The following is a 25,247-nucleotide window of genomic DNA, read 5'->3' as shown; positions in this document are numbered from 1 at the left end:
CTCAAACAAAGCTCTTTGCCAAAATTCTGCTTCCTTCTGAAGCCTTCTGTAACTGCTCCATTCCCCAGTGATCTCTCTTGAATCTGGATATCTCTAGTAAGTTTTCAATAGGTCACAGGCCATCTTGTTTTGAAGCGATGGTTTTACCTTTGCGTTATGTGTCTCCCCAACTGCCCCCCCTTAAGACTGAAAGCTTTGCACTTCAGGGAGGTCTTACTGCCACGTGGATCTACCTACACCCCCCACAACACTTTTCATGTATGTGTGTATCACTCTATAAAGAATACAGCCATCTTTCCACAGAAGCAAGCACAAGCACCTTAACCCAATCAGAAAAGTAAACAGAGGGCCTAGGTAAAACAAAAATAAAATTAAAAACAAACAAACAAACAAAAACCAGGGCCAGGCACCTGGGTGGCTCAGTGGTTGAGCATCTATCTGCCTTTGGCTCAGGTTGTGATCCCAAGGTCCTGGGATCTAGATCCGCATCAGCCTCCTTGCAAGGAGTCTGCTTCTCCCTCTGCCTGTGTCTCTACCTCTCTGTGTCTCTCATAAATAAATAAATAAAATTTTAAACAAAACCAAAAACAAAAAGACAAAACCAGGACCCCATTTCTTAGTTTGGATTCCCTCAGAATCAGTGTCTAAGAATGTGAATATACCCGGGGTTTATTTGGGCAGCAGCGTCAGAAATGTCCATCGGGGGTGGGAAAGTGAGAAAAAGAAGGCAAGCAGCCAACCCCAAGGGGGTGTTATCAGGCAAGTTATCACCCAGGGGGCCGGCATGTGGTCCTGCTGGGGAGCCTGGCTGCCTGGGCAGGACATGTGTGTTGGTGCCGGGCCTCCTGAGGAGTGAGGGAGCCAGCAGCGGGGAGGGGATGTCAGTTCTCTGGCACTTCTGGCCTGTCTTTCACATATGGGCAGAGCAGGCTCCAGTGACCAGAGCACCTCCCCTCACAGGGAAAGCTGCAGGTGCCAGCAGCAGAATGTCAGGCCAGGTGCAGGGAGAACAGGGAGTACTGCGCAGACAGGGGCAGGGAGCGTGTGGCATGGCCTCTGCAGGCTAAAGACAGAGAGTGGGTGCAAAGGATGCAAATATCCTTGTGCCCTAATTTTTTCCCCAGTTTTGTTTGTTTTTGTTTTTACTACCACAGAGTACTTTATACTTAATCCCATGAGCTCTCTTACTACTCATATCATCTTGTGATGGTGGATCTTTACAGCTTGGAGGTTATGGATCCTTGCAAAAACGTGATGAACTCTCTGGAATAATTATATGCCAAAAAAAATTGTACGCAATGAGAATGAGGTCACAGACCTCACAAAGCCTATCTATGGGCCACAGGTTAGAAGTTCTTTGCTTTATGAAGCAATTAACAGGTGTAAAAATGAAGCACAAAAAATGTATGTATAACATTTTTTGAGTATTTTTAAAGATTTTATTTATTTCTTTTAGAAAGAGTGAGTGGGTGTGTGCACAAGCACAGGGAGGTGCAGAGGGGAAGGGAGAAGGAGGGGGATAGAATCTCAAGCCAACTCTGCACTGAGCACAGAGCTTGATAGGGTCCTCAGTCTCACAACCCCAAGATCACAACCTGAGCCAAAACCAAGAATCAGGGTCTACTCAACCCACTGAGCCACCCAGGCGCCACTCCCCACCAAATATTTGTTTTGTTGGGACTTCGGAGCTTGAACTCAAGACTCTTGTGACTTCAATTTAGGGGACTTCTCACAGCAATGGGATCCTATGGGTGCTAACCCTATGTACACATTTAATTCACCTGGAGGGCTTTTTAAAAAACACCACACTCAGGCCTTACCCAGAACAATTAACTCAATCTCTAAGTGGGGCCCTGGCAAAGGTTTTTTAAAGATGCTAGATGATTCTATCATGCAACCAAGTTGAGAACAACTGCTGAATATAGACTCTTGGCCAGTGGGCATTTTATAAAATTTTAGGACAGAGATCTCAAAAATCAAGACCTCAAGACCTTCCAAATTAAACTGAACCAGATGTTTATTTTATGTCTTTCTCTACACATCTGTCTGAAGCACAAAAGCTTTCCATACCAATGAATTTAAATAAATATGAAGGTCTTTAGTCCTCTAGCACTACTTGACCCTTTAGAAATGAATTTCAAAACAAATCCATTCAGGTTAGAAATATGGTTTGCTAAAAATACATACTGGATGTGATTCAAGTGCTTGTTTCAACAGGAGATCCCCAAATAGATCTTCACAATATTTGGACATCTTGTACTGTTGATATTTGCTGGAGAAAGAGAGAGAGAGAACTGGCATTTGTAAATTCAAACATCCATTAACTGTCCAAGAATAAGAAACATCCATTCCTAGGTGATTAAAAACTCCCACTCTGTAAAATCTACACTTGTCCCCTGGATGCTAACTAAGCGAGATGCTGTTACATACCACAGACTTTAACTGGTATGGTAAAAAGTATATTTTGCCCCCCAAATTAAGAGCTGGTAAACAGAATAAAAATGGCTCTAAAAAAATGGCTCTCAAGCTCATCAAGTCTGATTTCAAATCTACTGCCATATCTTCCAACTCAGTGGAACTTCAAGCAAGGTATCTTGATCCCTCACCTTTTGTTTAGAGGAATCATCTCTAATACATATAAAGAGGACTTGTTTTTTTTCCTTTTCTTTTTTTTTTTTTTTGGAGGTGAGAGGGGGTAGTGATTTGGGATTTTTTTCCCCTTTCTTTTTTGTGTAAGACCAAGTGTCCTTGCCATTTCCCAAAACTATTCAGCTATTTAAAAAGATGTACAGCACCAGTGGGGAATGAATAGTAGCTACTTAGAGTTAGAACACATCATTATACCTGCAGTGATTTTCAAAGGAGAGAATTACAGGATATTCGGATGTGACAAATGCAGTTTCCTTGATGGCTTGAATAACATCCTTTAAAGATAAAAAGTGTTAATGAGAGAAAAGAGAAAAAAAAACAAATTAAGCCACCTGAAGCCATTCCAAGACTATTAATTTCAGAAAGTGAATTCTGGCAATTAAGACTTGGAGAAGCCATTCACCTTGATACTTTTACAGGTGGAGTCCCCCTGTGGCTGGACTCAAGTGCAGTTAATGGTTGATGACAATTTTTTTTTTTCAAAGCTATCTCGGACTTCTCCAAAATTATGGTGCTATTAACTGACAAGAAATTTCATCTAAATGGCATGCTGGCTCCTTGCTCCATTACCTGGTAAGACAGGTTCAAAGCTCATCTTTCTTGTTCAAGAGCAGGTGAAGTTTTGGCTATTTTCATTAATTTGATGAAACTGAATTATTGTCTCTTATTAGCCTGATGAATCTTGAGGATGGGAGGTAACCAGAGAGGGGTTTCTCCTTGATCAAGCAACATGTGAGGTCAAACAGGAGGTGTTCTGGATGTCCCTCTCTGAACCAAAAGCTTGGCCATTTGAAACAACCTTTGATTGAGTTGAGAATGTCCTTCCCTCAGACAGCTGGCCTTGCTCTCTGCTTCGCTTTAGAAAGCATGATTTCAAACCAATGTTTCTAAAACTGGAGCATATTTGGTAAAAATCCCCAAATTCTTACTGGCTTATAGTTAACCACAGGGAAAATGCCACCATTCAATTAAATGGAAAAACATTTTACAATAGTCATCTAGGGAATTCCATTTGAAACAATTATGCCTTGGGTTAGATAATCCTAGAGTATTTTAGTGAGCACTTTCATGGCTAAGGTGGTCCTTTAATTATTCTTGCTTAAAGTTTCTTCCCAGGTGAAAATGCCTGAGACCTTGACTGTCCACTTGAGCTGACCAAGAAATACTCCTGGAGAGAAATTTTTGCTCTGTTCATGGGTTCTCCTTTGTTCACCTCCAGGCTGAGAGGACTTGGCCTTCGTTTCAGGTAAACTTCCTTATTAGTCTCCTTAATTCTCTAAAGAGGACATCAACCTTTCCTGTCAGCTTGGTTGGCTGTGCAAACTCATGGCTTCCCACTTTAATACTCTTGATACTGCTCAGGGAGTGCAATTCTTTCTCAGGGAACATAATCTTGAATTATTGCTACTCAAAATTCACTAACATCTGGCTAAGAGAAATGGTACGCATGGAGTGTTATGGGTATAGGGCCTAGGCATCTGTTTTTACAAATACCTCTGGTGATTTTCCACATGTAGGCAGAACAATTGCTTTAGATGTTGCAATAACTATTCTAAATTACACCAAACTGACAGAGACAGATGTATCTGAATATTGTCCAACCGCAGAATTTCATTTTTTGACTTGTCTTTTGGCAGGATATCATTGGAGCATAGTGAAGAGCATTGTAAGAAACCAACCTCCAAACTACATAAAGATCACCAAAAGGCCATTACTTGAAATGCCTGTTTATAAAACTGTAGATGCCTCTCTTTGAGGATCCTTGGGGAAAAGTCTTCTCTCTAGCACCAGGACTGCAAATAACTATGCTTCTTTGGACCAAAGGCCCTATTTCTATTTTATAAATCTTGTGAATCATCGTATTTCCTCCCTCCTTGTGCTGAATTCTAGAAAGTTTGGAGCCCATTTATGGCATGGCTTGACAGTTTATAGGACTTCTTATAGAGCATTCATAAACTCTAACCTCACTAAACTTAGCTTCTTACTCTTACGGGTGCTATTAATAATCTATTTTATTTTCTGTATTCTATTTATCTTTTTATGCCAATTTGAAGTCCTTCAGAAATAGTGTACATTGAGCATGAAAACAAAAGATTGTTTCTAAACAGTCTTAAGAGTCAGGGGGAGTCTGGCAGAGAAACCTCATTATATAGCACTGTCACCATTTGAAAGCAGCAGAGTTAAAAAAAGATGGTGCTATTATAAGTGGAAAAAACATGTTTCTTGACTTTCAGAAAATGAATAATTTGTTTTCTCCACTTCATCTATCTCTACAATAGTTCAGAAAAAGACTATGGCTATTTTGAACTTACCTTAAAAAGGATATCTGTACACATAGCTTTTCCATGAGTTATTATTGGTTCTTGGTCTTCACCTTTTCCGTCCCAACAGTCAAGTTCAACACATCTAGGCACACAGTGAAATTGCAATATTGAACCCCTTACAATAAAATAGTGTATGTGCAAATTAAAAGAAGAGATACCAAAATAAGTTGTTGTTCTTTTTTTACAGAAACAGAACATGGATTAAATAACATGATTATTTCATGGAGTATGCAAGTTAAAATCATATTATATTCTTTACCATGTTGATGTCATCAAAAAGGGACTGTCAGAGATAAAGACAGACTTAAGAGATATAACAACCAGTGAGGTTCTGAATGAAATTCCAGTCATGACAAAGCTACAATGAAGGAAATCTGGGGGCAACTGGTAACATCTGAATATGGGTTGGGTTTGATGATGTTAAAGAATAAGTTTTAAAATTTTGTTAGGTGAATAAATAAATAAATAAATAAATAGACAGACAGATAAAACTTTGTTAGGTGAAATGATGTTACTTTGACCATAAAAGAAAATGTTCTCATTGTGTCAAGTATTCAGAGACAGAAGTAGTGATGTCATTTCTTTAGAGTCTCTCCATACACAAAAAATAGTTATTAAAAAATAAGGTACTGGTTATTGACAACCAAGAAAAAATATCATGTAGCTACATTTCTTATTTTTCACAAGAAAACCATTTTCAATAATCTTTATTCTCAGAGAATGACATTTTAGAACTTTTAACATTAAGTAGAGCCACATTTGCCAATGCTTCAGATCACTAAGAGACTTAGCACTTTAAGAGATTTTAACTTCTTAAAAACATTTTTTTTTTTTTGTAATTTAGAGGGGGGATATCTAAAAATGTATAGTAAAAAATGTCTTTTGGTCCTTAGGAGGATTCTAGAACTTTCTGGGGCAGAGATCTTCTGTTCTTTTTCAAAGGTTACATGACCAGTATAATCAATTAAAGAAGACAAATGTCCTTTTCATTCTGAATACTACTTCCTGTTTCTTTTAGAGAAAAGCCAATTAAATTGAAGGGCATCATATACAAAAATTTAAAAAAATAAAAAAATAAATAAAAGCTGTCCTGAGTTTCTGACCTGCAACCAGCCAGGAGAACCTGTCTGTACATTTCTACTGAAGATTTCCCACCAAACTGTCGGCCAGTGAGATAGGTGTTATGTGAAGAACTGATGAAGTAGTGGGCCAGAGGGTGGTCCATTTCTTGGTAAAGTTCTAAACGATCCAGGAAGACTGGGGCATTTTCATCTGACATCAGATATCTGCAAAACCCATCACTTGATATGAGGCCTAGGGGGAAAAAGAGCAGTTAGTAGACATGTGGCTCTGGAAATACACAACTCACATTTTCTTCATGAAAGTTGAGGCAGCTTCATCAAAGTAAAGACTACTTCTCAGTCTCTTCCCCAAAGACCTTCATCCTTCAGAACTTGAACAAAACAACAGAGCTGCACATTCTAAGTAACCTAATGCATTCCACAAGAAAGCAGAGCACCACCTTTCTTAAGTAGGATGGCTGAAGCCCATGATTCCCTAAGCTCAGAAGCACAACTCCAGGAGCTGTGGTGACCAGGGATCAAGGGAACCTTTGTCGGTTCTGCTTCTACCACTCACTCCTTATGTTCTGGGGTCTCAACCTTCTCTTCTCTCAAATGGGGAGAAATACTGGCCACACTTGCTTTCCAGGACTGAAATGACAAAGAAGAATATAGACGAGAGGGGCTCTTTAAAAAGTGGAAAACAGGGGAGTCTGGGTGGCTCAGTTGGTTAAGCATCCAACTCTTGATCTCAGGTCAGGTCTTGATCTCTGTGTCATGAGTTTGAGCCCTGTGTTGGGCTCAAGAGGAAAACACAACTGTAGGGTGCTATCGTTCTCACTGGAATGGAGAAGGAGTTAGCAGCCATGCTGGGTTTAAACAATTCATTTCTCCTATTTTATCTATGAAACAGGATATGGGACTGTGAGAAGAATATTCAGTAGTCATTGAAATATGGCCCCAAGAGCCCTTTCTAGTAGGGCAGGTCCCTTGTGGTCTTCTCAGGGGAAATGATCAATTATTTCTACATCTCCTACCCTGTCAACCATCGACCACCTCAGGTTTCTGTTTTTATTTAAGCATTTGCAAGTTATGAACTGATTTAAAACTTATTTTAAAAAGTACAGATGATAGCATAATAAATAACTCAGGACCTAAACCACAGCTTTGTAATATTTTACCTTATTTGCTTTACATTTTTTAGAGGAATACATAACTACAGATGTCTTTGCAGCACCCTGTGTTCCCACCCTCCATTCTCTTGCAGTCCCTCTTTCTACTTCCTTGTAGACGTCCACTTCCTAACTTTTTGTATTTAACATTCTCGAAATGGCTTTGTAACTCTACTACACATGTCCTTATCCAAACAATAGGTAAATATTAATATTTAAAAGCTTTTATATAAAAAAAAAATAAAAGCTTTTATAAAAGATATACCACTATTTGCATACACAACTTGCTATTTTTACATTTCCTTAGAACTTATTCAGTTAATATAAATAGCTCTTGTTCATTTATTTTTCCCTGAATATAGTAGAACATATAGTGGTAGTAAGTAGTACTGCAGAATGTAGAGTGGGTTCATCTATGAATACACCAATTTATTGTTCATTATTCTGTTGATGTGTATTTAGGTAATTTCTAATTATAACTAAACATACTACAATAAAAATCTGTGCACCTATCTCCTTGGGCACACACATCCATGCTAAAAGCAAATACTTTTTAAGGCACTGAGACAGATGACATGATGGAAGAAACAGATAAGCCCTTCCTTCATGAAACATATTATGGGAAAGAGAGTAAATAAATTAGCAAATAAATAAAAGTGTAATGTAACATCATGAAAGTGCTAGAAGGAAATAGAAAGCAGGGAATGAAGGCGATAAAGAATGACCAGGATGCTGTGTTAGATACATGGCCAGCAAAAGCCCTTCTCAGGCGGTCACATTCATGAGTAGGGAGAGTGCCATATGCACATCTGGGGAAGGCCATCCCAGATAGATGGATCAGCAAATGCAAAGTCCTTGACACAGGAGTGTGTGACCAAGGGGAGAAGTAGCTAGAAATGAGGCTGGAGAGGAAGCCAAAAGCTCTACCAGTTGAACTTAAGTCTTTGCTAAGTACTGTATGTAGGGAAGCCTTTGGAAGGTTCTGAAGGGTCTAATAACATGGTTAGAATTAGTTTTTAAAGCTTTAGTCTGGCTGCTATATGGAGCATAAACTGTAAGGCACTGAGTAGAAAGAAGGAGACTAGTTAGAAGTCATTGGCATTGTCCAGGAAGACATGATGTAGGTAGGCTTGGATAGTGTGATGAAGGTAGAGACGGTGAAAAGTGATTTATTCAGGACTCATTCTGAGAACAGATCTGGTAGGTTTTGCTGATGCATCAGAAATGATGTGAAAGAATGGAAGCAAGCCAAGGAAGATTCCAAGAATTTTGGCTTGAAAATCTGGGTAATAGGGACGCGTGGGTGGCTCAGCAGTTGAGCATCTGCCTTCAGCTCAGGGCGTGGTCCCAATCCAGGGATAGAGTCCTTCATCAGGCTCCCTGTGAGGAGCCTGCTTCTCCTTCTGCCTGTGTCTCTGCCTCTCTCTCTGTGTCTCTCATGAATAAATAAATAAAATCTTAAGAAAAAGTAAATAAAGAAAGAAAATCTGGATGAAAAATGGTACCATTTTCCTCACTGAGAAGGGAACAGGTCTGGGTCAGGGATTATCAAAATATGCTGTACATACACACTTGAAATGCCCATTCAGTATTCAAGTGGAGAGTTCTACTGCAGGTCTATAGTTGAAGTTAGAGGTTAGGAGTGGAATATTTGAAAGTCATGTGTGTAGAAGAAATTTAAAGCCACTGGCCTGGGTGAGTGCACTTCCTCTGACATCCAGAGCTGGGAACAATACAGGAGATTCTCTGGGGTACATACCTGGAGGTGAAAAGGCTGGGCTGCAGGAGAGGCATATTTTCCACTTTTCCAATTATTGCCAAAATATTCATCAAGATGGTTGGTTGTACCGATTAAGCTCCACCCCGGAAATTTATAGGAATGCCTTTTGCACCACATTCTCACCCCACTTGATAATGGCAGACTTTGAAATTTCTGTCATTTGTGAAATGGTGAAGCTATGATTTTTAGATGTGTCAAGGTAATTTTATAGACTTTAGGAACTGGAAGGACTTTAGAAATAATGAAAGACACACCTCTGTCATAACATTTATCATACTGCCAATGGACTGCTGAGCATTGTCCCTCAACAGATCACAACTGTCTTACTTACTTTTGAATCTCCAGCACTGGGCACAGTGTTTGGCACCCGTCAGCTCTCTATAAACTTAATAAAATGAACGCAGGGGAGCGAAATACTAGTTGAAAGACGAACTCTGCTGTGTTACAAGCAAGGAAACTGAGGCCCAGGAATATAGTCCCTTGCCCAAGGTCACACAGTGACAGGATGGCAACAAGAATCAAATCAAATACTGCAAAGTACTATATTACCTATCAAGCCACTCCTCTGTTCACTTTAATCCCATGCAATGTGGAATAAATAACAATACTCAGAATATTTGTAGAGAGATAAATAAGGAAGCAATCTTGCTGAAAGTAGGTAGTTGGGGCCTTAGCAGGAAGTGTAACTGAACATCTTTTTGACCTGGAAAAATATCAAGGATGGGTCATGTGGTGTGGCAGGCCAGTACATGTAGACACAGGTTTTATGTGGGTCCATAGATTATATAAACCTCTCAGCCACATTCAATGAGATACAAAGAAAGAAATCAGAAACTAGAGGCCATGATACCCATGGGCACATAGAAGAGACAGAACCCAAACCTGAACCTCCCTTCAACTCTTTACTGGGACACAAGGGTGAGGCTGCAGCTCAGGTATCTCTTCCCAGGACTTCCTGTCCAATTATAGCATCATCACCTGTCCCATCCTTTGCAGGTGCCTCCCACTGCTTTGAGACTGACCTGAAATTTCCTCTCCATGCCTTTCCATTGTCAAATATTGGAATGGACAGCACACTGTTTCCAATATATCACTGAAAGAGGCAAATGTTCAGAAGCCCCAATAACTCGCTATATTGATTCCTATTTAATTTCCTATCAGTTGCATTTATATTCCATAACAGAAGTCCAATGATGGGAAGGCTCATCAGGTCATGTATTAAAATTTGCTTGGCAAAACAAAGGGGAGAAAAAGAAGGCACAAACTTTTATAAGACATGAAATTCCTTTGAAGATTGCAAACAGACTGGGCATTTTTGCAGTTTGAGCATCATGCAATAGTAAAGGTTGAATATAAGAGTACAATGGGGAAAATATCATTATAATGTGTTTAATAATACAGGAAATTTAACATTCCACCTCAGGCAACATGGGCAAATTCTGATGTAAGGTAAAATTTATACTAGCTTAGAACAGGAAAAACAAAACAAAAAAACAGTCCATTAAAACTCCCTGGCTCTAGGGAACTCCAAAGCAATTAAAGATGCCTTTAACTAAAAATCCAAGAACGTTCAAAGAAAGTTGCATATAGTCTTTGCTTTTTCATTAATAAAGAAAATTATCTTTTTTTCAATTTTATTACCTTTTTTCTTCAAATCTTCATCAGGCTCATACATCTCGATGATCTGCATTGCCCTTTTTGCATCATAAAATGGGAATAAAATTTCATTCAGTCGAGGGTCTCGCTGATGCTATGATGAGAAAATAACCCCATTTAGGTTGACATTTCTCACCCTTGGGGCATTATATATCACTAAAGTACATAATTTCTAAAATAAAGTATATTTAAAGGATCACATTTATAGTTACAAAGATAGGATTTCACTGTCCTACTCTCTTTCTCCCTAAAATATACTTCAAAAGAGTCCATCTTTGGGAGTGCTTTGTTGGTTTCCCTCACTGAACTGGAGAGAGAATACAGAATATACTTTTTTTTCCCTCCAAAAGCTAAAGGATACATAAAATGGTGTGCAATGTCAATTGTGCTGTCTTCTAGTTCCCATACCATAGGTGAGAAGTTTGGCATAAAAATCTATAAAAGGTAAAAAATCTTTGGCAGAGGGAAAAAAAAAAAAAAAGAAAAACAAAAGCAAAAACCAAAAACCAAAAAAAAAAAAAAAAAAAACCCCAAATAACTCAAATAGTTAATATACTAACTGAAGTGCCAAAAACGAAAAACAATAGTAACAAAAACAAAAAAATCCCTAAGGTTAAAACAGGCAAACATCTTTTCATTTGTATTATATATATTTTTTACATAGATTTTTACATAGAAAAGATTTCTTAGGCAGTCTGCAGGCTTCATTTTCTTGAGTAAATATTTATCAAATCACACCAATTGTAATGATGATGACAATCAGCACAAGAATATGTAAAAATTATCGACAATATGAAAATCTGTACTTGATTATCAGTAGTGCAGAAAGTCTTTTTCACTATGAAAAAGTAAATTTCTTTGGTTTGCTCCTCTGGGGAGGAGGAGTCCATGAATAAGGCACTTAGGAAGCTGGTGATGCCATTCTTTTCAAATCAGCACCTGGATGCTCATGGTACTATGAGAGGGACCAGGAGCAATGCTATTTCTGCAGTTCTGCCATCCAAACTTCACAGCAGTGGTGAAAAAAAATCCAATTTACTAACTCAGCTACAATCTTGTGTGTGTGTGTGTGTGTGTGTGTGTGCGCATGTGTGTGTGTCTATATCTGGAGGCAGTGGTCCATGAAACTTCCTTAATGTTCACCGTGAATTAGACCCTGGTCATTCATCAAATCTATAACTTCTATGGAAATAATGGCAGATAAGAAGGTGTGAGCAAAACCTGGTCAACAGGTAGAACCTTGGCAACAATTCTTTACCCAAATATATGCACAGACGTTGAAAAAGAGTACTGAGAAGTGTTTAAGAAACAGTTGTTAAAGGTTCATATGGATTTCCCTTCCCCATTTGTTTGAAATGAGAGTCTGAAAAGTGGGTAGCACAGAATGAATGCCTTTGGCCAATGCAACACGCACGATGTAATTTCCTCAAGCACTTGTGGCCTAGCCTATGCAGGTCCGCCCACCTCTTCACCCACGTAAGAGTGTTAATTCATAAGGAATTGTTATCTTTTTGTCAGTTTATCCCAATGAAGCATGCTTCTGTTGTAATCTAAGAAATTACAGCTCACAACAGCTCACGTCCATGCATGTGCTAGAGCACATATTAACAACAGGCCTTGAAACCATAAAAAAACAACTCATGGAGTTATGCAGAGAGAAACCGTGAGGTGGACCATGGAATGCCAGGCACGTGAAGGCATGCTACAATGTTGTTTATGAAATGGATGGGCATCATGCAACTCTAGAGCCCACTATTCAAGGGGACGACAAGCACCCCCCCGCCCCCCCGTAAGAATGCATCATTCCAAAGAAACAAACAAATTAACAAACGAACAAAAAACTCTTTCTAGGCACATTTCTTCACCCATCTCTGTAAAATACTATCATGGAAGAAGATGGATATGGTAGGAAAAGGTCCTCTTTAGACCCCATTGCAGTTATGTTCATGGTTGGCCACTGTATTTTCCTTCCTTATTAAAAGTAGGCCTTTTTGATTTAAAGATATACTTGCTGGTAAGAATCTAGGACCCATGGAGATAATGGGGAAAATCCATATGAATTAAAAAAGTGAGAGAAAGAAGAGATTAAGCTGCAGAGGGAAGAAGAGATTAAATCAGGTAAAGGAGGGGGAAGCTAGATGCTCTGATGTGCTCTTTATATGCATATATATATATATGCATGTGAGCCCAGTGTGACTTATAATGTAATCTGTTGATGGCAGCAGTGGCATCTCCCACACCTGGATATTAAAATGCAGATTCTCAGGCCCCACTAAAGACCTACCAGATCTGATTCTCTGGGGTGGAACCCATGAATCTGTGTTTAAGCAAGCTTTCCAGGTGATTCTGATGTGTTCAAGTTTAAGAAAACACTGCTCTAACATGTAAAAGTATGCACTTTGCAAATCAGTAAAAGAACAAAAACAAAAACAAAACAACCAACCAAGCAAACCCCAAAACCTAAGTCCTGCAAGGACAGAACGCTAAATGTTTGAGATGTCCTAGTTAAAGTCCATTAATGTTTAGTCCCAGGGCATGATATTCACTAGAACATCCTGCCTATCAGAAGCAAAAGCCAGGAAAACAAGTCCTAAAATGGATGTATCATAATCTCCTAATTGTACATTTGCAGCAAATAAGCATTAAAAGCAGACAGTATGAAACTGCATTTGTCTTTGCATCACTCCACCAGATTAGCATAACCTTTGCTTCACTAAAATTTTCATGTTTCAAAAAGGAAGCACAGTACAATCTGGATAATCCAAAAGTAAGGAAGCAGATAATAAGATTTGCATCAGAGTCACAAAACTATAATTTTTACATGAAAAAAAAAAAAACAAGAGAAAAAGGATAGCTTCCAGGTGACCTCAGAGTAATAAGGTTGCAGAAGGGTCCCACATGGATGTAAGCACAGTGGGGCAAATGTCTCATAACTCTGAGGGATCACTGGTTTTCAGTGGGGAAGCAATGTACCTATGACATTCCCCGCTGGATGTCCAGAGCTTTGTAAAGTGAGATCTAAACAGCTTCTGAAAATAGGTCACAGAACTGTACCCACATGAATGAAGAGACAATGGCCATTATCCATTATTATGTCCTTACTCTTATTGAGAAGAGGCATCAACTGACTTTAACCCTAAGAATGGGAGATATGTTGGCAAAAAATATTCAGAAGAAATATAAAGAAGATAAAGGAATAATTTGCAAGAGTAGGCTAACCTGTAAGACTAAATACCTCCTTCTCTTTCTATGTCTATGTATTAAAAAATAAAGATATTATAAATGGAAAAAGATAGGCCCTTTCCTATATTCACCTGCAAAATAAAATAAATAAATAAATAGGTCTAACCCTAATGTGATCATATAATGTGTGTGAGGTGGGGAGAGATCACTAGCAACAAGAAAATAAAGCAAATTCTGGATTATTCTAAGACCTTTCTCCTCTTTTTCTCCCCTTGATCTATCTCTCCAGCCCTCCATGCATTTCCCAATTCTGTGGGCCCTCCCCCTCAGTTATCACTGTGAGAGAATGAAGCTAAAACTGAAATCAATTTAGCTTCTCAGTGGAAATGGGGAAAGAAATTAACTGAGGCCCAGGGACATTAAGTAGCCCCACCACAGACAGAGAACCGAGTTGAAGGCAATTGTCTAACCACATGGCAGCTCACAGTGAGTGCTTCTACTAGCTTCCCAGACTCTGGTTTACTATTTTCATAAAACAGGAAGAAGACAAGTTTCGCTTGGTCCACTGATGAGACAAAAAGGCATAGCTGTGGCAAAATTTTAGATCCAAGTGGTGGATTTCCATGAGTAAATCCATTATGGAGAATAACAGAAGGTATATGATGCTGTCACATTCTTCCCATCCACACTAAGTATTCCAAGGAGAAATGCAGGTAATCCAGTAGGACAGTGTTTCACAAACTTTAATGCGTAGCTCAGTCACCTGGAGATGTCATTAAATGTAGATAGATTCCCAGTCAGTAGGTCTAGAGTGAGACCCAAGATTCTACATTTCTAACAAGTTCCCACAGAATGCTGATGCTGCTGGTCCATGGTCACACTTTGGGGAGCAATGAATAAAGAGATACTGAGAAGCAGATGAGCAGCAGGTCTAAAGCTACTAGTGAAAAGCTAGTAAGTGTTGATGACATGGATAGGAAGGAGGTGGTACAAATTCCTACATGGTGACCAAGATAGTAAATGGCCAGTAGTCTCTCCTCTCACTCCAGCTTCCTGAAGATAGACATAAGTATACTGAACATAAAATTTAACCTAAAGAGTAAGAAGATTTCCAAGCTGGGAAGTGGTAGGAGGCAGCATGACTTTTTTTCCCTATTACTTATTCTAACATGTTAATGTTTGTGTACATGTGTCTATTGATTTTTGCTTCAATTATTTTTCTGGTTACTTTGCTTAACTTTCATTCAAAGAGTTCTTCAGTCAATAGTTTTTGAGAGTTAGAGTATTCAATCATCATCTGCAAATGATCGATGAGTAGGACCTTGTCCCTTTGTATTCACGAGACTCATTTACTTTTCCTGCCTTATTGCATAATCTAGGCTTCTAACACAATGTTGAACTCTAGGTTGCTGACATTATGTAGCTAAGGCATTTTGCAAACGTTTAGATCTAAGCTTTTGGAGCCATACACCTTTACATTGCAATGCCAGCTTCCTTCTCAAGTGAACACTGTCTCCTTTCATTATGGGCTTCAAAGGTGCTATGCCTAAAGCGTCTTCTGCTTTTGGAGAAGGAGAAGAGCCACTGTAGGACTTAAAAGAGAGAGTACAGGAGCTGGAAGAATGTTTTCTAAGTTTGACTAACTTCTTCAAGGATGCACTCAGATTTCTATCTAGTCTTTCCAATTCAGTTTGCTATGACAGAAAAGGGAGAGATTCAGGCAAGTTGATGAAAAGTAAAGGTGTACACTTTCCTGGACCATCTTGCAGTCTCTATGATCTAAAGAAATCAAGAATCACACTGATTCCATCTGTCCCACCCCGGAAGTAAAGATGCTTCCTTACCATGAATGAGAAGCCAAGCAGAAAATATAAAAGCAAATGAGTGCTATTGGCCATTGTGATAATGATGTATAAAAGCTATCAAATAATAAGTATTTGAAGAAATAATTTGGATGGCAGAGCCAGAGTATGGGTGATTGTATCTTTTAAAAATTAAATGTTATGTCGTAGACTTATAAAAATAAATTATAAGTGATAATTGGGTAGGTTTACAAAAACAACCCATAAGAGGAAAGGCACGGGATAAGAGCCCATGAACACCAGATCTAGCCTCAAGACTTCAGAATTATTTCTCTATTTCATGGTGACATATATAGTAAGATCTCTGTCATGCTTAATAGATGCTTGGGTGCCAGCTTCATCTCAGAGTGTGCAAGAGACCTTGTTTTTAGGAAGTAGCAAACTAACAATGTAGATTTTTCTCTGTACCTCCCAAGGGTCTTCCCTCTTTAGTAAAAAGCAGATTTTCCTGCCCATCTCACCAAAATTTAAGATAATCAGTGACCCCAAATGCATGAAGAAGCTGAAGAAAATAAAACAATAAATCTTAAAAATAAAGAAGAAGAGTAGGAAGGAGTCAAGGAAACAAAGTAAGGCAACTTAACTTCTGAGTAATGGTGCCACTGGAATGTGGATAATATCTGGGTAAAGATTATAAACATAGTATTCGCATGACCAAAAACTAGTGGGGTGGAAAACTTGAAATGTTTTCAAGTAAAATAAATACTGTATTGTACTGAAAGGTTTATTAAAAGTGAAGGCATCTGTGCTGATAAATGGAGTCGCTGGTCTTCCCTGCATAAGGGCTTTTAGGCTCTCATTATTATAGCTTTGTAAGGGCTTTGGCAAAGATGTGATTTGTTCCTACAAACTGGCAAATCATATCTCCCTGTTGCCTATTCTTTGGGGCAATGCCTCATGTGTAGGATAATACTCTCTTCAAATGTTTTCTCTTGGTATGGTATAACAGTTAAATTATATTAAAAATTGTTTTGAAACAAAAATATATTGTCAATTCCACTAATGTGTTAGAAAAAAAGTAAATTTCCCATTTTGGATTAGCAAGAGCTTCAATGGGTTTCATTGAACAGAACACTCTTTTGTGTGTGTAAAGAGAAAAAAGTAAATTTTAGTTGTAACAAAAGTTGCAAACTTGATGTGTTCGAAAATATTTTTCTCTTGTGTGTAAGCAAATGTTGTCAACCACTTTTGGTTGTTGAGTGGATCATATTCTAAAATGAGCCCTAAGCTTGTTATAAAAATAAAATGTAAAAATTTATCCTTCAATCTAATTGGCCTAATGTGTACTGTATTTTCACCCAGGAACTCCACTGTTGTGCTTGTTGTCAAAATATTCTCTTGGAACCTACACATTGTTCTTACATGCAATCCATTAAAAGACAAAAAATAAAGTTTCCCAGTCCATGCAAAAGTATGAGAAAAAGTTAGCAATGGAGAATCCAACATAGTATGGTAATTTCAATCCATTCTCTATTTAATGAGATCAATAGGAGAGAAAAAAATTACCTTAAATATCATCTTGCAAAAACATAGACACATTTAATTAAATGGATATATTATAAAATTCACACGCACACATAGAACCAGAGCTATACATCACAGCAAGAAAACCAACAAAAAAAAAGCAGTGTGCAAAGCCAATGTGTAGGAAGTGCATGAACACACAGGAGCAGCAGCTGATTTTTGCACCTGGTAAAGAAAGCCATATGGAAAGATCAGCAGGTCAGAAGCAAAGCAAGTAGGGCATATGATGCGGGCATGCAATGGGGAACACTGGAAGAGGCAAGCCACTGCACACAGACTTTATGGAGTTAATGTATGAAAAAGCTTACTTCATTTAGAAAGCTCACTAATTGGTCTACCGTTAAATAATCAGTTTTGTCTCCATTGCTGAAAAGAAATTTATTAGAAAAAGTAAGTTTTTGTATATGATGCTACAGTAGGTACGATTTACATGTTGACATTTGTTGATGATAATGCTAAACTTATCTTCTAACCCTGAAGTAGTGGTGCATTCTTAAAATGGCCAGAGACTGTACGAAAAACAAAAACAAAAACAAAAACAAAAAAAAAAACAACCCAACAACAAGAGAAAGAAAACACTCCCGCTAGCTCACAGAACATGTCTGCAATTCTCTAGTTTATGAAAAGCCATTATTTTAAATACAACATGTAAGTCATCCATTTGAAATAACTGGGATGAATGAACTTTTCAACAACATAATAACATTCCAAATCGAATCTAGTTAGTTCACATAATGGGTTAATACCTAAAGGAGCAGGTTAAAATTATAGGTAGTTAGTAAAGCCAATGCAAGGGGGAAAAAATTGTTCCAGGTGCTGCCATTAATTTTTGTAAAAGTTTCTCGAAAACTCCGAGTGAACTTTTACAGTGATAAACTAAGGGGTGAAAATATAACCCTAGCTACATAATCCTAGAGACTCTCAACCTACTATATTAAAGCATTATGACAAAAATGTTTTAAAAATCTAAAATGACAACAATATGACATTTTAAGTAGAACTTACATTTTTTTAAAAAGATCCTCTATATCTGTCCGAGGACAAATCTTTTGTGTCAGTTCGTAGAACTTCTCATAAGTAAATGCTGCAGGCTCAATTTCATCATTCTGTAAAGAGCAAAGAGTCTCATAACACATGCAACATTGTTCTCCTTGGAGGGAAAGAATCGACAGGATCATGAAGCAAAGCAATGACTACTGGTGATCCCAGGGCCCCCATTTCGGCTTCTTACTGATAGAAGCCAGAAGGCCAATTCCAGCTGTAGCCAGGCCATCCTGCCAGCACACAGCACGTGTAAATGGGTGTTTCTGGTTACCATGCAGCCAGGACTTGTGTGTTCAAACACTGACTACAGCTGGGTTTGCTCTGGGAAACACCCCGTAAAATAAATATAAAGAAACATTTCCTCTTTCTCTCCTTGAGGGAGAAAAGCAAGTGCCTGCCTAAAGGATGCTGAATAAATCAAACCTAGTGTTTACTTATGCTCATCTTGTGAATTTTCACAAGATCACATGAAGGGGCTCAGGATGACCACATACAATTTTACTTTTCACACTGAAGTTTGTATTTCAAATTGGATTTGTTAAAGTAGTAACAGGCCTAAATATTTTTTTGTAGTCAATAAGTTAATTTCAATTATCCTAGGTCCAAAGGGCCAGGCACACAAATGGTTTGTGTAGGGAGGGGTGCTTTATAAAATATCTCACAGCCATCTTGAAGAACAGGATTTATTAGCCAATTATTCAGGCTCACACTGTGTTTGGTCAAGGCAAGGTGGATGGGCTTCTCTAAAATAAGCTTTCTGGGGGTGCCTGGGCATTCAGCCAGCTGGGCATCTGACTCATGACTTTGGTTCAGATCATGATTTTAGAGTCATGAGATCAAGCCCAGCATCTGGCTCTGTGCTGGGCATGGAGCCTGCTTGAGATTCTCTCTCCCTCTGCACGCCACCCCCACTCCCCCACTTTCTCTCTCTCTCTCTCAAAAAATAAGATAAAATAAACCTTCCACAAGCTGTGTAAAAGAGCAAACTGGCTATCATTTCCTTTCCCTAATAAAGTTGATAAAAACATTGTGAAGTACATTATTTGAATTTAAGAACATTTAGTTTAAAATGCTCAGAAAATAAAAGACAGGAAGGCAGGAGAAGAAGAAGGAAAAGTTATCTGTACTTTATGAGATTGAATCCAGTTTTGAATCAAAATGACAGCAGTTTAGAATAAATAATCTGGCTTATTACGTATGAGAACATAAATAGACAAAGTCATTTAGAAACACATGATTAAATGAATAGATACCTTTCCACTGGGAAGACCTAACTCCTTGAGTGCTTGAAAGATCACTTTTTCTGTTTTCCCCGATGCAAACGTTCTAGTAATACTAGGGCAGAAAAGAAAACAAACAAACAAAAAGTCAAGTTATTGTTGATTCTGTTTTCTCTGAGGCAAAACTCCCAAGTAATACTCAGATGGTAGGATGGCAGGGAGAGAAAGGGAAAGGAAGTAGAATTTAGTTTTCATTTCTAGGTATTTTTTTATTTCCCTAACTAGCTCCTGCAATATTCCTCTGGTTATACTCGAGAGGCAACTTGATTCTCAGATGACTGTCCCCCTGGGTGGACACAAGAAGCCCTGGAGATCCTGCTGGACAAAAACAATGATACACTTTGATCCTACCAAATAACTTTCTCTGGAAAAAGGAACATAGCAGATGGGACAGGTCTAGAATAAAACCTCATGTTGACACTATCTAGGCTTGGGGGGAAAAAAAAAGGTTCCTCAGAGTTCAGCCTCTGCCTAAAATGGCTCTTTATAGCTTGTTTTCATACTTACTACAGCTGACATCCAACATCAGACATATTTTTTAAAATTTTAAAAAGATTTTACTTATTTACTTGAGAGATAAATAGAGAGGAGCATGAATGGGGGTGCTTAGAGGGAGAGGGAGAAGCAGACTCCTTGCTGAGGGGAGCCCTACATAGGGCTCAATCTTAGGACCCTGAGATCATGATCTGAGCCAAAGTAAGATGCTTAACCAACTGAGCCACCCAGGTGCCCTTAAATTTTTCTTGAGCTAACTAAGCACCCTCGAGCTACTCTGAAATGCCAGCTACAACAAAGATTAGGGAGTTGATGAAGAAAGGGGTAGATGAGGTGGGAAGGGGAGCTAGGGGAACATTTGCTCAATGTTTCAATAGAATCTTGGTACTACCCTGACACACGGCATTTCTGAATAATGGTGTTCCCTTTATCTTGTATGGTGTGCATCAAGGCTGCTAAAATGAGTACTACCTTAATAAGCATATTTCCTGCTTATGATAAATACACTGGTGACACGCAGAATGACCTATTGAGAGGAGCTGGTGTCCTAGAATCATGTTGGTCCTGAGCTGTGCCTTAGCCAACCAAAGGAACCTTCATTCATTCTGTGGCTGGAAGCCTAGGTAATCTATCACTGTAATAACTGAAACTCTAATTTCAAAAGTCCAGCCTCGACCTGAGGATAGAGCCGTTTCATGTGGGAAGCGTAGCCTTCTCCATGAGCACAAGGGGCTTTGTAACAGCACCTCCCAACACGCAACCCTGTCATGCGCTCGTTATTCATGTTAAGTGGAGGCCAGCTCCAACTGTAAGCACGGAGAGCCAATTATTCTTGATGAGTGGGAGAAAGCACCTCTACAACTGCAGAGTATAACTTCCCCAAATAGATTGGGAAGAACTAACTTTAAGTCAAGGAATTGTTATGTGTTCATTCAAAGCTTTATGGTTTTATACTTGGTCCAAGAATACTCTTGAGAAGTACATTTTTAAGGGCACTTTACACAGTGGCATTCAATTCTATGGAGGCCCAAAGATTCCCTTGAACAAATCTATGGATGTGGTTGCACATACGTGTTTGACATTAAGTAAACCAGTTTCCAGTGTAGAGGGTGTTATGTTCACATTTTCCCACTTCCCTAGAGTTCACAGAATTTGTATACACTAAATTGGTTTGAGAAGCAATTTATCTGACCTTTATAAAACAGGGGAAAGTAGTTATTCAGTGTTCTCTCTCTCTCTCTCTCTCTTTTTTTTTAAATTATGTGTTAGTGTGAGAGCTACAGGTGCCAGCATCCCCACATTTGGGATGCCTGGCAGAAGGAAACTGCTTGCCTAGCAATCTCAGGGGTATCTCGGCAAACCTGAGCTTTGGTTAGGTTTGGAGAGGCATGAGAAATGAGATGAGAACTGATGGATGTGGTCATGAATGTAGCAGGTACAGGGCCTGAGCCCTTCTGGTGAAACAGTAGCAGGGTGTGGGGTAGAGGGAAAGGATGGAAGGGAGGAAGAGAAGAGTGTATAGGAACAGAAGTTTTTGGCTAAGAGCTTGCTGAAGTGCCAAGAAAGAAACAGGGAGTAGGAGGAGGAGATGCAAGCATTTGCTTGCATGGGGTGGGGGGAGCAAATAAAGAGATGGAGAGAGAAAGAAAAAAAATAGGGTGTCCAGTGCCAGGAGAGAGGAAAATCCCCGTAGGAATATATCAGTGAAAGCAGAGTCAGAGCCCAACAACATGATTGTGCAAAAAACAGAGGCAAGAGGTGGCATTATGGCCAGAGGAGTTTGTTCTCTGGCCCCTCCTTCCTGAGGGGGCTTGGGTTGGGCAATGTCACTGCAGGTTTGCCCACCTCATTCTCAAGGAGACCAAGCCCAGGATGGAAAATAGGAGAAAGGAAGTTGAGTAAGAGTAAGGCCATTGCCCTGGTCTATCTAACAAAGTGCCTTTATTGCCTTTGCTCCAGACAGCTATCAGACAGCTTGGGCCTTAAAATGGATTCCCTTAGGGGGGTTGTGAGGCAAAGGGGAGTTCTTGGGAGTTTCCAGTTAGAGGCCCAGAAGAATGCCCTTTAACAGGGTCCTGAGAGAAACACATTTATCAAAGCCTGGGGAGATTTTAGACACCTTCATAGGCATATCATGGGAGACTACTTATAAAGGACAGTGATTTATTCAACTCTCTATATACAGCCCCATGCCTGCAGGGTATAGGGTAGAACTCAATGAGTTTTTATTGGATCAAAATAAACCACCTTCCCCTAAAGAAATGCTATGAAAGCAAATACCCTTGAGTGAAGCCCAATCCTTCTGGAGTCCTGGTTCAATTCCATGTTCCTATAGACTTTATAGGTAACTAAGAGAGCAATGATGCTAGACACCAAGTAGGTCTCATTCTTTCCTTGCCCTCAATAGGCCTATGATCCATTCGGTGGTTTTAACACCAACTTCTGAATCACTCATGGAGGAATCAGGCAGTGATGCCTCAGGAGAGTCCTATCCCCTCTGTAGACAAACCAAGCTTTTGGGATGTAGATGGATTACATAGGAGCTGGGCTGCCATGCTCATACCTGAAGCTCTCAGCTTTCTTTAATACAATGGCCTCCTTTAAGACTACTCCCAACCAGAGCCTGCAATTATTGTCTGGCTACCATATCCCAACTCTCTAGCCACTGGTTTCAACTCCAGTTTACAAGGGAGGAAATGGCAAGGAAAGAGTGACTTTCAAACTTTGGTCTGGGTGGAAAGATAAATGGAGTGCGAGTTTGGAAGTTTGAGAGAAAGGGAGTCTGCATAAGACTATATACATGGAAAGGAAAAAGGGAGGTAAAGACTAAGACTTTCTTCATTAATCATCCCTGAAACTTCCTGGATATTAAATTTCAGCTAATACTCAAGAGCAGGGGCCATTCCCAAGCTATGTAATGACTATGAAGCCAGATCCCTTTAAACAGTATGTGCACAATACTAATAGTTTCCATTTTAAGAACTCCAGAATGATAGTGATGAAATGACATTTTAAAAGTGTTTACTCTTAATATCCATTAAAACATTCAGAACAATTTCCACCTAGCTCTTGGCAAGCTCATCTACCAGGAGATTCATCCGCTTTCCTCTGGCTTGGTATCAATTCTCCATCAACTCTGAACAAACTGCCCCCAAATCACAGATGTCTTGTGTCAAACACCTGTTAATACTGGCAGGCACCAAAGAGTTTATGTCAAGGAGAACTAAAGAAAATGACAAAAGGATGGTAATAATTTTGTATGTGAACATACCGATAAGGATCTTTGAAACCATGAAAGACTTCTAAGCTTGTCTAACAATGGCTTGATTAGAATACATATAAATGAAACCAAAATTGCCAGTTAGACGTGCTTTGCTTTGATTGCAATCTATGTGTTTTTACTTTGTCTATTGCCTGAACCTTATCTTGGAAGAAAAAGGACAGTAAGGTATGTAAAAACAGATCCGACATAAATTTCTATTCTCCACACTGCTGTCTGTGTTAAGTTTGGACTTATTACTTCAATATAGATTTTAAAGAAAAATATACTGTATGTTGGGTAGTAGCTGTAGGATGCTAGGATATATTAAAATAGTTGTCCTGCCATTGCTCAATAGAACAAAGGATTTACAAAAAAATAAGGATCACTGTAAAGTATCTTTGCCAATAATTATCAGTCAAGGGTTTTAACAAGGTGTTTTTGGCTTTTGTTTTTTTTAAAAGCTCTACCTTTTTTTTTTCTAAAGCAGACATAATGTTGATTTGCTAGAAAGCTAATAAAAAAGAGAATCCTACATCCAGATCTATAAAGACCACAACAAATGCATGAGGTCTATAACTTGGTAAGCCCTCAATAAAAAGTTAAGCAAAAATACTGCCCATGGTCGTCTTCTTTATGATTTGTATGCTTTCAATTTTCTCATTGATATTTAATTCTGTCATATGGATTATGTTTTTTTTTAAATATTTTATTTATTCATGAGACACACACACACACACACACACACACACACACACACACACACAGAGGCAGAGACACAGGCAGAGGGAGAAGCAGGCTCCATGCAGGGAGCCCAATGCAGGACTTGATCCTGGGACTCCAGGATCACAACCTGAGCTGAAGGCAGATGCTCAACCGCTGAGCCACCCAGGCGTCCCTGTCATATGGATTATTACAGAGCATGGAATTAAGAAAAATGATGACTTCTAGGACAATTCTGTTAAAGATTTTATGTATTTGGGCAGCCAGGGTGGCTCAGTGGTTTAGCGCCACCTTCAGCCCAAGGCCTGATCCTGGAGACCCAGGAACAAGTCCCACGTTGGGCTCCCTGCATGGAGCCTGCTTGCTCCCTCTGCCTGTGTCTCTGCCTCTCATTCATTCTCTCTCTCTCCCTTTCATTAATAAATAAAATCTAAAAAAAAAAAAAAAAGATTTTATGTATTTGAGAGCAAGAGAGCACAAGCAGGGAGAAAGGCCAGGGGAAAGGGAGAAGCAGGCTCCCCACTGAGCAGGGAGCCTAAGGTGGGGCTCAATCCCAAGACCCTGGGATCATGACCTGTGCTGAAGGCAGATGCTTAACTGACTGAACCACCCAGGTGCTCCTAGGACAATTCTATTAAATGTGAAAAGAATAATTTTGAGAGAGTATGAAGATAATCTCCTAGGGATACAGAATGAAGTTTCAAGGCAGAATGAAGTGACTTGGCAGAAAGGAAGGTGTAGAAAAGTCAGAAATGGTTCAATGTGATCAGCATGCCACTGCTCAAATGCATTTGCTCAAATGCTATCAGTTGGTGACCTGTTTGCCTCATCTCTGGAAAATAAACAGTTCTTCTTTCTTTTTCTTTTTCTTTTTTCTTTTTTCTTTTTTTTTTAAGATAAACAGTTCTAAGACAAGATTCTACTCAGTAGCTCTGGATTTTGTTTGCAGTTGGCCTCTTCACTAAAGTGGTATGCAGATAGAAGTCAACAGGAATCAAAGTCTGGAGAATTCTAGAAGACTGGGTTGGTATCCAGGAAACCCATGATTAATTCAGACCATGGGCTTAGGCTCATGAATCCAAACACACTCCTGGTTTCATGTGGACAGCTGACCCTCTGAGACCCACTCCAGCTTATGGAATTTCCATGAAGCACTTACACAAACACCAGCCAAAAAGATACTGGAGAGTTTGGTAAAGAATTCCTATTACTACCATCTCAAGATGTCCCCACAG

At 39.1% G+C, this 25,247-nt stretch overlaps 1 protein-coding gene across 11 annotated transcripts in view; it reads right to left on the bottom strand.

Annotated features, from left to right (window-relative positions):
* PLCB4 (phospholipase C beta 4) overlaps positions 1-25,247 on the bottom strand; it is a 414,226-nt gene that overhangs the window by 81,035 nt on the left and 307,944 nt on the right. For all 11 annotated transcript variants that reach the window (XM_072736376.1, XM_072736375.1, XM_072736379.1 and 8 more), the window contains 8 exons: positions 19,509-19,590; positions 18,217-18,317; positions 17,520-17,577; positions 10,628-10,736; positions 6,077-6,287; positions 4,962-5,055; positions 2,845-2,924; positions 2,188-2,272 (listed from right to left, as the gene is read on the bottom strand). In XM_072736376.1, coding sequence (XP_072592477.1) covers positions 2,188-2,272; positions 2,845-2,924; positions 4,962-5,055; positions 6,077-6,287; positions 10,628-10,736; positions 17,520-17,577; positions 18,217-18,317; positions 19,509-19,590 — 820 coding nt within the window. The remainder of the gene's footprint in view (positions 1-2,187; positions 2,273-2,844; positions 2,925-4,961; positions 5,056-6,076; positions 6,288-10,627; positions 10,737-17,519; positions 17,578-18,216; positions 18,318-19,508; positions 19,591-25,247) is intronic.

This window comes from Vulpes vulpes, chromosome 14 (assembly GCF_048418805.1).
Source record: "Vulpes vulpes isolate BD-2025 chromosome 14, VulVul3, whole genome shotgun sequence".
Classification (NCBI taxonomy): domain Eukaryota; kingdom Metazoa; phylum Chordata; class Mammalia; order Carnivora; family Canidae; genus Vulpes; species Vulpes vulpes.
This window is presented reverse-complemented; position numbering and strand designations above follow the sequence as displayed.